Genomic DNA, 13,452 nt, shown 5'->3' on the forward strand with positions numbered 1-13,452 from the left:
TAATGTTTTATCACTATTTTTAGTAGAAGTCTCATTTTTCTGCTGTGTTTCACCTGTCAAGTGAATTTTTACTCTTAAATTCTGTTTTGGTTCTTCAGACAATTATGTGAAACTGTGCTATACGTTCGAGTATTCATTCAGTTTCCCTCAGCCTATTCTGTGAGTGGGTTCTTGAATTCTGACTTCTAACAAGCACGCCTGCCACTTATCCTGGTGAGCTACCAGCCTGTGCCTGTTCCTGAAGCCATCACAGTTCCACCCTTCAATCCAAATGAAGTAGTTCACGATGGGTTTTTGTGTCTCCAGTTCAAAAGTGCAATCTACTCTGGTCTCCAGTTGCTCCTTAGCCCTGAACATGCCTGGAGTGCAGAGATACTGATGATTTTACGTAGATTTTTTTCCTATTTAGCTCTGTATATGAGAACTAGGAAGTGCTGGTGTGTTGAATCTCTTCCAAGGCTTGTATTCCTATGGATTGGGCTTTCTTCATGAAATCTGCTCTGAAGAGGTAGCAGCAGCAGCAGGGGTAACATTATTCAGTGCCTTAATGCAATGGTTAGAGGAACTGCCCATAATCCTGGAAATTAGGGTCCATTTCCACCCTTCATTTATCCACAGGCTGTTGGTTGGTACCTCTGAAGTGGTAAAATAAACATGTAAATACTTTCTGTCATCTTCATAAAAGTTGGTTTGTTTCCTTTTATCTTAAGTGGCTCCTAGTAGAAAATAACTATAGTGTTCAGCTGTTATAGTAAATAATGTGAAGAGCAATTTATAAAACCTGGCTAAATTTACTCAGTATTTCAAGTCACTTCTGAAGAAAGAGACTTTCTGTAGAAACACACATCTTATCAGCTGAGCAATGCACACTGTAAACTGTTGAGCAGTTCTAAATTTAAGTTAGGAGGAAAAAAAAAATCAACCCTTTTCCCATCAAGGTCTGAAATAAACAACTTCAGTAAGTAGACTCAATTTACATTATGTATGTAAATGCATATTCCAAAATGAGTATGTATTTTTAATTGCCTAAAATCACAAGTTCATATAACATATATAAAGTGTGACAAATGTCTGACTTCTGAGGAACAGTAGAAATTTGAGGGAATATGAAGCAATAAGAATCCTGTGTCACTTAAATTGTAACTTACTGAAATTCTAAGTACTTATTTTAGGAGTAAATCACAAATTTCAGAAAGCAGTAAGTGACTAATGAAATGGTGAAGCAGATGAATATGGATATCCTTTGTGCAGTGTACAGACATGAACATGAGGGTTGCTTGACCACCTGGTGTTTAAGACAGGTGTAGCACAGACAGCTGATGTTGTAATTTGGTTTCTGTGGCAGTGACTTCCCATTGTGTAAGGAAGTTGCATGACCACAGCCGTGGTTGTCATGGTTTATGATCCTTACTTGATTATTTAATGTCTTACAAAACAAAATAAACATTCTCTACAAAACAAAAATAAATATTCTCTACTGCAGCTAGTTACTACTGCTTTTATTCTTATTTTATTCTTGTCATAGCGATGACAATTTCAAGCTACCCAGTTTAAATGCTAAATTGTATCTTGAGATCTTCGCCGGACTTTTGAGAGAGACCTTGATTTTTGCTACTGTGGAATAGAACTGTGCCTTCCTTTACTATAATGACTTTCAGTTTTGCAGATGATTAAAAATGCTAAATGCATGCAGCATGTTGGGCTTAATTTCTGCTTTTCCATCAGTTTTCTAAAGGGAGTAAATTAGATGACCCTTTAAGGACAGAAATAAGCAGTTTCCATAAAGCCTTCATCTGCTAATTGCTAGTTACTAAGAGTAGGAAAAGAACTTAAAATTGTGAAAAATAAATTATTGTTTGAATCTGCATTTTAAAGGTGGTCTCTGTAACCTTTCTCTTCCTTGTGTTCCTTCAATTAAGGGTCTCAGATCTAGAACTGTCACTGATTATGGCAGGACAAAGTTCTCGTAATGAACACTGTCATATGTAGCTTTGTGTATTCATTGGGGAAATAATAAAATTTGGTAAATATACATTATAACAAAGTAACCTCTGATTATCCTTTACTAACTTCTCTAAGACAACCCTACTTAGAGATCCTGCGTCTTTCAGCCACATTACACTATTCTGGAATAGAAGACTTCTCCAAAATGAACTGGGATTATTATATGAAATGGGTGAACAAAAATTGTATATTTAGAGAACAAAGCAGTATCTTTAAGTGTTTTTGCAGTATATTTCCTGAATTTGACTGAAAAACATGCAGCTGCGTTAACAAGAGCCTCGTTAAAGCTGGTGTTTCATTAGTCATCTGCTTGGTTGGCTTTAGTTGCATGAGGAGTTGCAAACAACTGTTGTGGTCTGGTTAAACTGTGGCACAGAAAAGGGACAAGGAATCGACTCCTTGTTTGGAGAGTTTGCAAATGAAGGGGCAGCACAGAACTCTTGAATGTATTCTCTTAGTACACCTGCAGACATCCAAATGCTTGGCTCTGCTTCCAGAAATGAGAGGCTTGCTATAATATGATATTGCAGGGCTTGTGAAGATGTTGCTAAGATGACATCTGTCTTGTGACATTCATAAGGTCTGCACTAGGCCTCCCAGTGGTCTTTCAGTCTTACATGTGGATTAGACTTTCTCCGGCACACTATTTTCTTGCTTCCTGGTTATTAGTAGACTTCTAAGTTTTGCTGAGGCTGCTCAGCTTTGTCCATGACACTGCAAGCTGAGTGATTTTAGTCACCTTGGCTGTAGGTACAATGAAGTTGATCTTTTTACAGCTAGAGCTGTAAAAATAGGCTGAGAATAAAAGCCATGTAATTGTTTTTGCTTGCTGTTATTTCTTGGTCACATCAGAATAAACATCTGTTATGCTGGCAGGGTAACAAAATACACATTTGTCAGAAAAGTATAATAGGAAGCTTTGCCTGTAGTATGTAAGAGTGAGGTAAAGTGTAGTTGTTGCTGCTCTAGTGCTCTTCACTGAAAGGCTAAGAATATCTACATAATATGCCAAGGTTAAATGGTCTTAAGCACTGTTTTTGGTTTCTAAAAAAACTTCTTCTGCGTACACATGCCCTTTTAGTGTATATTCTGTGCATTAAACAGAATTTGTGATATAATGAAATACAGTAGCAGTTCATTGCATGATTTATATTTCATTATTAACCAGAATTTTTATTCTATTTTCATACAGCTATGTTAAGATTATTTTATTTTACTATTTGCAGCTCTTTTTATCTGAAAGACTCATGGCTACAGAGTGCAAAGTATAGTAACTAGTGAAAGAAAAAATACACAGAATTCTCTTATGTACTGGCTAATCAATAATTACTCTTTTATTTGTCAAAACATAAAGGCTGATGTCTAATGGACATTGCGTAATGGCAATAGTGGTTTGGGAGTTTACTTTGCATTTAGAGAATCAGTTGAATTTTGCTTCTAAAAAGTGTTTTTTTTTTTTTTTTTTTTTTTTTTTTTTTTTTTTTTTATGAAGTAAATGTGCATACATGTTTATCTAAATAACTTCTGGAAAACTGAAACAGTACCTGTAATTACACATATCCTTTCAAACTGAAATAAAGCAAAGTGTACCTATAGCCCAGAGAAGAAGCCATGCGTGTAAAATAGAAAATAAATTAGGAGGCTACCTTGTAATGGAAAATACTTAAAGATATGTTCAGTATCTGCTCAGTGCAGTTGAAACTTCAAAGTCCAGTAGAGTTTCCTGTATATGGCAATTTCATGGAACTTTAATTCTTGTCTTACTGTGATTGCTGTCCTTTTCTCAGGACTGTCTTACTGTTTCTAAGCTTGATTTCATACACTACTGTGTTTTTCCTTCTGTATAAACTTTTTATATGCTTATTTTTAACTAACCATTTAATTAAATTGCTCTGTTCCCCAATATTTTTCTCTTGGCTTAAATTTAGCCAGTATGTCTTGCTTTATTATGGCAAATGTAATTTGTCTGTAATAACGAATACTGTGTGGACTCTTGTAAATACTTCATGCTAAAAGGACGCATGTAGCATTCTATTCTGCTGTGGGGAAGTATTGAACAGGATACTAGGATAGATCAAATCACAACATAGATCTTAGGCAAAGTTAAAAATCTAGGAAGGATATTAAAAGCAAAAAGCATAGAAATGCAAAAATTCACGTGTCTTTTGTGCTTGCAAAAACTTCATGTAGTCTGTTGTGTGATGGGAGATAGATAATACACCAAAACTTTTTGGCTGCTTTGCAACTAAACAAGTAGGCAGAAAGACAAGAAGTAATTTAACAAAATTAAAGGTGGACCTTTTAGGTGAACCTGCCTCCCTGTCTTGTGAGGGTTTTTGAAGTCCTGCATTCCTTTCTGGCATAAAGTTATCAAAGTATTAAAGCACTTATTGAATCTGTAAACATGGTGGTGGTCATGCTGAATTTGCAGGTATACATGATACTGTGTACCATCACCAAAATGCTGAGTACCTACAGGATTGAGGCCCTGGCGAGCGTAGCAGAAATCCAATAATTGTCTATTTAATAGCAATACATTTCCTACAAATTAGAGCTCTAAAGAAAATTACCATATAGGGTTTCTATTCTTCTATCAGCTAAACCATAAGAAGAATAGGTCATAGCTAGAAAAATGAGTAATTGTTTTAGGGATGAGCCTGTGTGATTTACTTCATTAAATAAAATTGTAGCCATCCTTCAGCATGAAATGCACACTGAGTATTTTGAATGGGCCACAGAAAGCAAGATGCAGTTGAGTGTAGGTAGCTTATGTGGATCCCTCTTGCAAGTCCTTCCAGGAAAAAGCTGGTGTGCTGTGTCCCAGATCACTGCTGGCTGCTCTCTTTCCTCGGGACATGCCTGCCTGATCATTTCTCAGCTGTTTGGTTTTACTGGGTACAGATCTGTAACATGTTAAGAGTTTAAGACCCAAAATTGCTGCTGAAATTCCCAGAGCATGGAGTTGTAGCTGAAGTTTAAGATCATGGAGATTTTATTAGGCATATATTGGAGTGAGTTATTTATTTTTCTGCAGTATGATGCATTTCTTAATATTTATGCTTCCTTTATTGAATGCAGTGACACTCATAAAATATTTTCTTTTAGGCAGGCTCTTAATAAAGGTTTGAACTAAATATTAAGTATTACACTAAGCAGAAACCAACTTCAGGGCTTCATGCCCCAAAGTGCTTCTCTTTCATCTTTTGGTATGCCATTCCACTGGGGAACAAGAGAGTTGTTAAATGTTTATTTTACACAAGCAGGAATTAGAAGGAAACAAGAAGACTCCCAGAGTGTAATAGAAACCACTGTTAATTGTTATGTTTGGATTTTTTTTTAAAAAAAAACAACAGCACCCAAGCCCACTACTCCACACTTCATAGTATCATTGGTATAAGAAGCTGGTTTTACATAAACTAATTTAGTTACTATTGGACATGCCAAATTTTAAAGCAACACAACACCACTGAAGGAAAAACAGCAAAATCAGTCTTATTTCAATATGTGACTTTCTTTGTAATTTCTTACATTATGGAGTAGGTGGGGGTTGGCCTCTTTTTCCAGGAAGCAACTGACAGAACAAGAGGACACAGTCTTAAGCTGTGCCAGGGGAAATTTAAGTTGGATGTTAGGAAAAAGTTTTTTACGGAAAGAGTGATAAAGTACTGGAGTGGTCTACCCAGGGAGGTGATGGAGTCACCATTCCTGGATGTGTTTAAAAAAAGACTGAATGTGGCACTCAGTGCCATGGTTTAGTTGAAGTGTTAGGGCATGGGTTGGACTCGATGATCTTGAAGGTCTCTTCCAACCCAGTGATTCTGTGATTCTAAGTAACATGTAAACAATACAGAGAACAGTTTATGTGAGTCCTTCAGAAAGGAATGTGCTTTGAATTCAAAGCTCCTGAATAACGTGTACCTACCTGTTATCAGAAGGGTAATGAATTCTTGCCTTCTAAGTGACCAGGTTATTTTCAGCTTTGTTTAACACTGCTGTCAAAAGTGTTAATGCATTTCAAACTGTTATGCATCCTTGAAGTAATGAATTCTGGTTTTTTTTCCCCTTCAAAAACTGCAAAAGCTGTCAAGCAATGGAACTACTATATTTTGTACTTCAATGGAATTGCAATTTCCATAAGTAGTGTTCATAATGAATACTGCAATAATCACCCCAACATGCATTTTAAGAATATTTTATGGGTTAGATGGTAATTATGTCAGTATCCTCAACAGTTTGATTTTTTTAAATATGTACTTTGTATTTACAGATATATGGAGTTTGGGGGTCATCCTCTTCATGTTGGTCTGTGGACAACCACCATTCCAAGAAGCAAATGACAGTGAAACTCTGACTATGATAATGGACTGCAAATACACAGTGCCACCTCATGTGTCCAAAGAATGTAAAGAGTAAGTAGAGTACTAAAGAACTTGGAAGCATTCACTGAAGTGGATTTTCATAACTTTTGGGAGTTCTCCATACCATAATATCAATGTATAGAATATTCCTTGATCCTCTTTATGTCTCTCAGTTGCCATGCATTTTTTAAAGAATTGAAGAAGTTACTCAGGTGGTAATTTGAGCTTATTCTGTCAGTAGGGTTAGGAAGGTACTTAACAATTTCTGTCCAAACAAAAAGTTACCAAAACCTGTCACACCGCAAGTTTTGCTCATCTCCTACTGAAATTCCAACTCCAAATTAACATCCTAGGCTATGAAGGGAGAAAAATATTTGGTCTGGGAATACCATATCCACTTATGAGTCACGATTCCTTTTGACGTGTTTTTCTGCAGCGTTCACTGGAGCCTTTTTATTGATATATTCCAGTATTTTCCATGTTTCCCTATTGGTTAATGACCTTTGGGCCTTTAAATATATATCCCAGTTGCATCACTTAGACTATTTTAAAATGTTTGTCTGGGTTCTTGAATCTCCAGTAAAGTATCTTCTAATTTTCAATACAGAGAACCAGGTGCCTTTGTAAATGCTTGAAAAATGTGTTCGGTTCAATCAAAAAAACTAGAGCAACATCTAGAATTCTGTTATTTTCCAAAGTATGAAGTTTGTTACAGCTGTGGTCATGATGACCATTCCTTTCTTTACCTGTCATCTGTGCAGTCCAGTAGTCTAATGCATAACATGGTGAACAGCATCCTGGCCTGCATCAGCAGCAGTGTGGCCAGCAGGACCAGGGCAGTCATCCCATGTTCAGGACTGGTGAGGGCAGTGAAGCTGGGGAGCAGCTGAGGGAGTAGGGGTTGTTTAGCCTGGAGGAGGCTCAGGGGACACCTTACTGCTCTCTACAACCACCTGAAAAGAGGTCCTAGCCAGATGGGGTTGGTCTCTTCTCCTAGGTAAAAAGCAATAGGATGAGGAAATGACCTCAAGTTTAAGATTGGGTATCAGAAAAATTTCTTGTCAAGCCTTAGAACAGGCTACCCAGGGAAGCGATAGAATCTCTGTGCCTGCAGGTGATGATTCAAAACCAGTGTAGATGTGGCACTTAGATGGTTTACTGGTGAGCATGGTGGTGCTATTTTAGTGGTTGGACCTGGTGCTCTCAGTAGTCTTTTCCAACTTTATTTGGCACTGTAATTCAGTGCCATAGCTGGTGTTCTTGTCTTGTCATTAGTGTTTAGCACTCTCTAGTAGTATGGAAAAGCTGCTCTGAGCTTGAAGAGCTTCACATACAGGAAGAGGTTTAAAGTACAATACAGGATGAGGTTTAAGAGGGAGCTCTTATCAGTGAATTGTATCAAATCAATCTCTTGAGATGCTGCATGCTGTGCTGAGGCCAGGAAACTTATCTTTTGCAGCCTTTTGCTTAATATACTTGCTAACATTGATTTGCGTACATGTCCAGATCTGCTTTCTCTATATGAAGCATGAACAATGTACAGCCAGTTACTCAGGTCCTCTGTAGGTTAGGTTTTCTTAAAAACAGGCTCTGGGAATGCTTAAACTTCCTGCTTGGAGTGAAAGCATTTGTGGTTTAAGATCCATAAACAGGCTTCAAGCAGGAGGCACATGTGCTGCATTTGTGTTGTTTTACTACAGTTGTAGTTTTAAAAAAAGTCAAATTAAATATGGAGTTTGTTCTCTTTCTGTCATAATACTAACATAGGCAAAGAAACTCAAGGCTCCCATGTCTCGCCCTGCCTTTCCTCTTGGTAAGGGCAGAGACCATCGCTAATAAAAATAAATGTGACTTTTTTTTTACTGTAGAATTTTTTAAGAAGGTTGGATTAACTTCCACTTTTAAATCAGTACATCATCTCTCACAAAAAACAAACAAACAAACAAAACCAAAAACAACCCAAACAAAAAACCCCAAACAGAAGAACCCATTAAAAAAATTGTGATTACCTTTGTGCTTTGGGTGTGGCGTTGCAGTCAGAAGTTGCATGGTATAGTATAGTTAGTGGAAGAAAAAGCACTATATGAGAACTGGAGAATATGTTGGAGCAATACAGTTTCTTTGTAACCTTGGCAACAAAACCATATATCCATATTTGTTGAACAAAGCCAAAAATACCTTCACCAAGAATTTTCCATGTATAGTAAGTGAACAGGGATGTGCTGTGCTAATGAAGTCTTCCTTCCCTCTTTACTTGGGGAATTCGTGCACTTTTCTTTCCAGCATTTGTAAAATCTCAGTAGCAACTCATTAGTAAATTTGTCACTACATCATCCCAGCTAGTGTATTGGTCTGTTTAGGTTTTTTCTATGTGGGTAGAACAAATCAGTTTTTTGAAGGATACTGAAGACTCATGTCTGATAGTTACTTAAGAATAAAATATTTCTCTTTATCTTATTATTCCATATACTTGTTGACAGCAGCAATAATAATAAAGAAATTACATTTCTGTTACTTTACTGACTAGTTCATAGGCCACCTGTGACCTGTAGTTGCCCTATAAAACCTACTAAAATCAAATAAAAAAGAAAAATCAGATGAATTCTCTAAATACAGTAAATGAAAACGGCCATGTTTATGATATTTATAGTGTTACTAGTTTCAGTTTAGCAGTATTTGTAATGTCTTTGAGACTGAAGTTTCCCATCACATTGTTTACTGTGAGACTTCTGAAGATCTATGTGACTTGACACCAGAAAATGTCTTCCTAATGTTGCTCTTATAACAGCTGCGTTTTTAAACACATGTGTGCATTTTTGTTTAGATTTATTTTTTATTCACAGTCTAATTACACGGATGTTGCAGAGAGACCCGAAGCGAAGGGCATCTTTGGAAGAGATTGAAAACCATGCATGGCTCCAAGGAGTTGATCCATCTCCTGCAACCAAGTATAACATTCCTCTTGTATCATACAAAAATCTGTCTGAGGAGGAGCACAACAGTATAATCCAGCGCATGGTTCTTGGGGACATCGCAGACCGAGATACCATTGTGGAGTAAGTTGCCAGCGTTCCAGATGCAGTTTGTTTTGCGCATCTCTTGTTTTTGATTCAAGAATATCAGGAGAACCTGGGCACTTTGGTGTTCAAGTATCAGGCCGTTGAGTTAATAAACAAAGTATTACAGTATTGGTCTGTGATAGGATGCTGTGGGATCAGAAGTACTTAAGTATACCCAAATTTAGGAAAAACTTAGAGAAAATGTGTTGGAACAGTGTTTTGATTCCTGCAGTAGCCATCCTGAGTAAACTTAAATGCTTTGGAACCCACACTTGTTCTTCATCTCTCATGCATATTTGAAAGGGACAAATTCTAGCATTTTTCCCTTTAGCACATTTCCAGTGTACCCGAATCTTTGTTAATTTCAAATATTATTCCCTTTATCTGTGTAATCTAATAGTTACTGTCACTGAGGGAGCTTGCTAGAAAGCTACATAGATTCTTCTAATAGATTAAAACTGCCAAATATCTAAAATACTCCTCAAATTGAAAGAAGTCTTAAATATTTTTTTCATTTTTTTATGTGTTCAGCTGTTAAAAACTGCTCATGGACAAGGAAAAGCAAGTCTCACTTCTTAAGCTTTTAGCTGTACAACAGGGCCAGCCTTTCTGTTACAGTGTCTGAGTGATGCTTACTGGCTTATGAACTTATTTTTACTATAAACTCAATGTGACAGCCCTAAAACAATGCAAGTTTTCTTCCATTTGTTGCATAACCAAATATTAGTACTTTGTGGTTGCATGTGCCATTGGGAGAACCTATCATTGGTGCAGAACATTAATAAAAAACAGTCACCATTTAAAGAATGTAAAATAAAAAATAATCTCTTACTTTTGTTGGATGATATTCTAAGGATGTCTCCTTCCAGCTATAGTTGAAATGGCTAGACTTGTTGGCTCTTTATTTTTAATAAAATTAAGGCATGCTCGTCAAAAGATCAGAAATGGGCAGTCCTGCTTTTAGGCACTCCCCCTGCTATGGGAAGCACAGCAAGCTGCGAGATGCATGTCCAATTCTTAGAAACCACCGATGGATGGATTATTTCATGTTTTGTCCTTTCCTCAGGGCACTGGAGACTAACAAATACAATCACATCACTGCTACTTACTTCTTACTCGCTGAAAGGATCCTGCGAGAAAAACAAGAGAAGGAAATTCAGACCAGATCTGCAAGCCCCAGCAACATCAAAGCTCAGTTCAGGTGAGAATTTAGGAATCTAAATGTCTGGGAGGGGTTTGGGGTTTTTTGTTTGTTTTTTTAAATTGTCTTGATGAGAATATTAAATTTCTGAAGTACTGCTTTCTTAAAAACAGTAAAATACTTACTCAGTGCAAATTTTAAATGTCTTCAAAGGGCTGCAGACACTTCAGAAACTTCAGAAATCAGTTGCACATAGTATTTTCAATTCCTACCTTTCTCAGGAAATGACAAGGCAATTTGAAGTCTGTACCTAAAGAGGCAAGTTTTCACACCTCCTAGAAAAGGGCTTGTTCATTGACCTTCAGCTCCTTGTACAAATTGTGTTATGTAATATCCCTGGAGAAAAATTAGTTGCATAATCCATAAAGCTGCTGATATGGAATTAGTTATAAATGAGAAATCACTCTAAATTTGATCTGTAGGTTATGTTCTTTTTCATGTCAGTTGCTGTGCTTGTTATCTAAGAAAAATTGTTGAATTTACCATTTCAATCAGTCAGTTAAAGATATTGTAATGTATTGTTTTTGTTTGACAAAAACATGAATTTAAAAAACCTTACAGTGAGGATCCCTGAGATTTTCCAAGCTTCAGCTTGTAACACAGTAAAAGAGGGTAATTGGGCTTTTGGTATGTAGTTGGTATTGGTATGTTCAGCCAGTTCATTTGCTCTGCAACCAGTTACCAAAGCATCCACATCTTCAGGTACAGCAGAATATGCTTTAAAAAAAACCAACCAACCAAAAGAAAAGAAAACCACAACCAAACCAACCTACCAACACACCCAACTCAAAAGGCAAATAGTTTCCACTTCACATTGATATTAGAGGATTCATGTTTTGAGTAGTTGTTTTTCTTAAACTTTGTGGTTTTTCTTTCCTGAGTGAAGTGTTAAACTGTCACTAGGGATCTGCTGGTATTGGATAAAATATTTGTTGGCCCATCTTGACAATTGTGCCAGTGAAGATGAAGGAGGTACTGAGGCATTTCCACTAACTTTCATCCTGTTAGCTCCAGTCTTTTCAAAAGTTGCCTATTTAAGTAAAATATTGGTAACTGTTACTAGCAATAATAACAATCATTAGTAGACAATTTATTAATGAAAAAAGAATACTAAATGTTTGTGCTGATATTTAGCATTGCTAATTCCAGCAACACCTTCAGTGTTGTTTATCTGTATGATTTAGAGAAAAAGACAAAATAACTTGTTCATTCCAGAAGTTTCTGTGTGACATCATATGTGAAATCATTTAATAGGAATAAATGCTGGGATGTCCTTCTGTTGCATAGTCACAGTTTCCTTAGCCTAACTGATAAAAGTAAGGTACTACTACCTCAAGTTAAATATTAAAAAAATGGACATGTTATAAATTCAGGACACACAATTGGGAAAACAGGTTAGTCTCCATTGGTTGTCATCTTAGATTTAGGCTTGATATTTTAGAGGCACTTCTTCTGAATACTGTTCTGTCTCCCTGAATTAGGAGTTGATGCTCCATGAATGTTAGTGTGTTTTCAGTACCTTGGTCATCCCCAGATGGGACTGCACCCTGAACTGTGTACACCTAATGATCATTCACTCAGTGGTCACTGATGTAGGAAATTTTATCGCAGGTGGTTGCAGGTACCTCAGAAGAGTTACTGTTGAGTTTCATCTAAGGGTTGCCTACAGAACGTAAACGGTCTGGAGCTTGGTGTTAGAGAGCTCACCTCTCTTCAAGGGCGGTACTGTAACTTTGACTCAGCAGTTCTCTCATGATGGGTCATCCCCACATTTTTATGTCAGCTTCTTTGAAAAAAGAAATCCCATCAAATGTGCCTAATACTAAGTATTACTTATAGAGGAAAACATGGAGTTCACCTTCAGAACTATAAGGAAATTCTAGAACTATAAAGTTGGCTTTTGAATTGTTTGGGGTTTTTTTTATCCTCAGTGTCACTCTTTCCGTAAAGAGCATCTCTAGTTATATAAAAAAACTGGAACAAAAAAGTCCAATGAATCTAAATTTTTATATGAATTTGTAAAGTTTGAGTAACTGTAGCCTGCCCTGTGAGTATGACTTTTCGTAACAAGGACGTGTGCAAAACTCAGGAACCCTTGCTCTCATGGTAAAACAGTAACTGTTTTTTGCCTCCATAATGGTTCTAAATTCGAAGTGTTTCTATAGAATGACCTTATGGAAAAGACAACACAGTAGTGCATTATTTTGATTTTCTGACCTCAAAAAATATATATTAATAAAATTAACTTATTTACAGCCTGCAACTTCTTTTCTGTCCCCCTCTCCCCTCAGGCCCAATGGGAATAAAGGGAGAGGCAGAAGGGAAGGGAGGCAAACATGGGCTGCTATGAGAGATAAACATACTGTAGTGAGGAGGTTTATTGCCTGGCAACTACAGTACTGTAAGATACTATATTTGCTCTTTATTGTGACAACTACAGAACTCTTCCTATTTTTGCTGACAAACCAGTCTGTTCTTTTAGCATCCCAGGTTCCTGAAAGATTTAGATTTTCATTTTCTGTCACGTTTGTAGTTATGTTTCTAGTATATTTAAGTCCTGTTTGTTAATTACGGGCAATTGTTTGTGTTTAAAATACACAGCAGAGCATAAGTCATCCACAAACTGTGTCAGTGTTTCCTAGCATTTCTGGAGACAGCTGGGGCCTAAGGGAGGGTGCCGGTGTCAAACCAAGGAAGACCACAGCCCAGGCTTCCCTTCTTGTCTGCACAGCTTGGCTCGGAGCTGCTGATTGTGTTGCCCCCCCTCCACGCAGAGTTCCCCACTGGAGAGGGGCAGTGAGCCAGGCAGGAGCCTGCATGGCTCCATGCA

General features: G+C 37.1%; 1 protein-coding gene across 2 annotated transcripts in view; it reads left to right on the forward strand.

Moving 5' to 3' along the window:
- SNRK (SNF related kinase) overlaps window positions 1-13,452 on the forward strand; it is a 39,880-nt gene that overhangs the window by 20,945 nt on the left and 5,483 nt on the right. For both annotated transcript variants that reach the window (XM_066193814.1, XM_066193822.1), the window contains exons 4-6: window positions 6,272-6,413; window positions 9,206-9,418; window positions 10,488-10,622. In XM_066193814.1, the coding sequence (XP_066049911.1) occupies window positions 6,272-6,413; window positions 9,206-9,418; window positions 10,488-10,622 (490 nt within the window). The remainder of the gene's footprint in view (window positions 1-6,271; window positions 6,414-9,205; window positions 9,419-10,487; window positions 10,623-13,452) is intronic.

Source organism: Chamaea fasciata, unplaced genomic scaffold, assembly GCF_029207755.1.
Source record: "Chamaea fasciata isolate MVZ Bird 193981 ecotype frontalis unplaced genomic scaffold, bChaFas1.0.hap1 SCAF_1, whole genome shotgun sequence".
In the NCBI taxonomy this organism is placed as follows: Eukaryota; Metazoa; Chordata; class Aves; order Passeriformes; family Sylviidae; genus Chamaea; species Chamaea fasciata.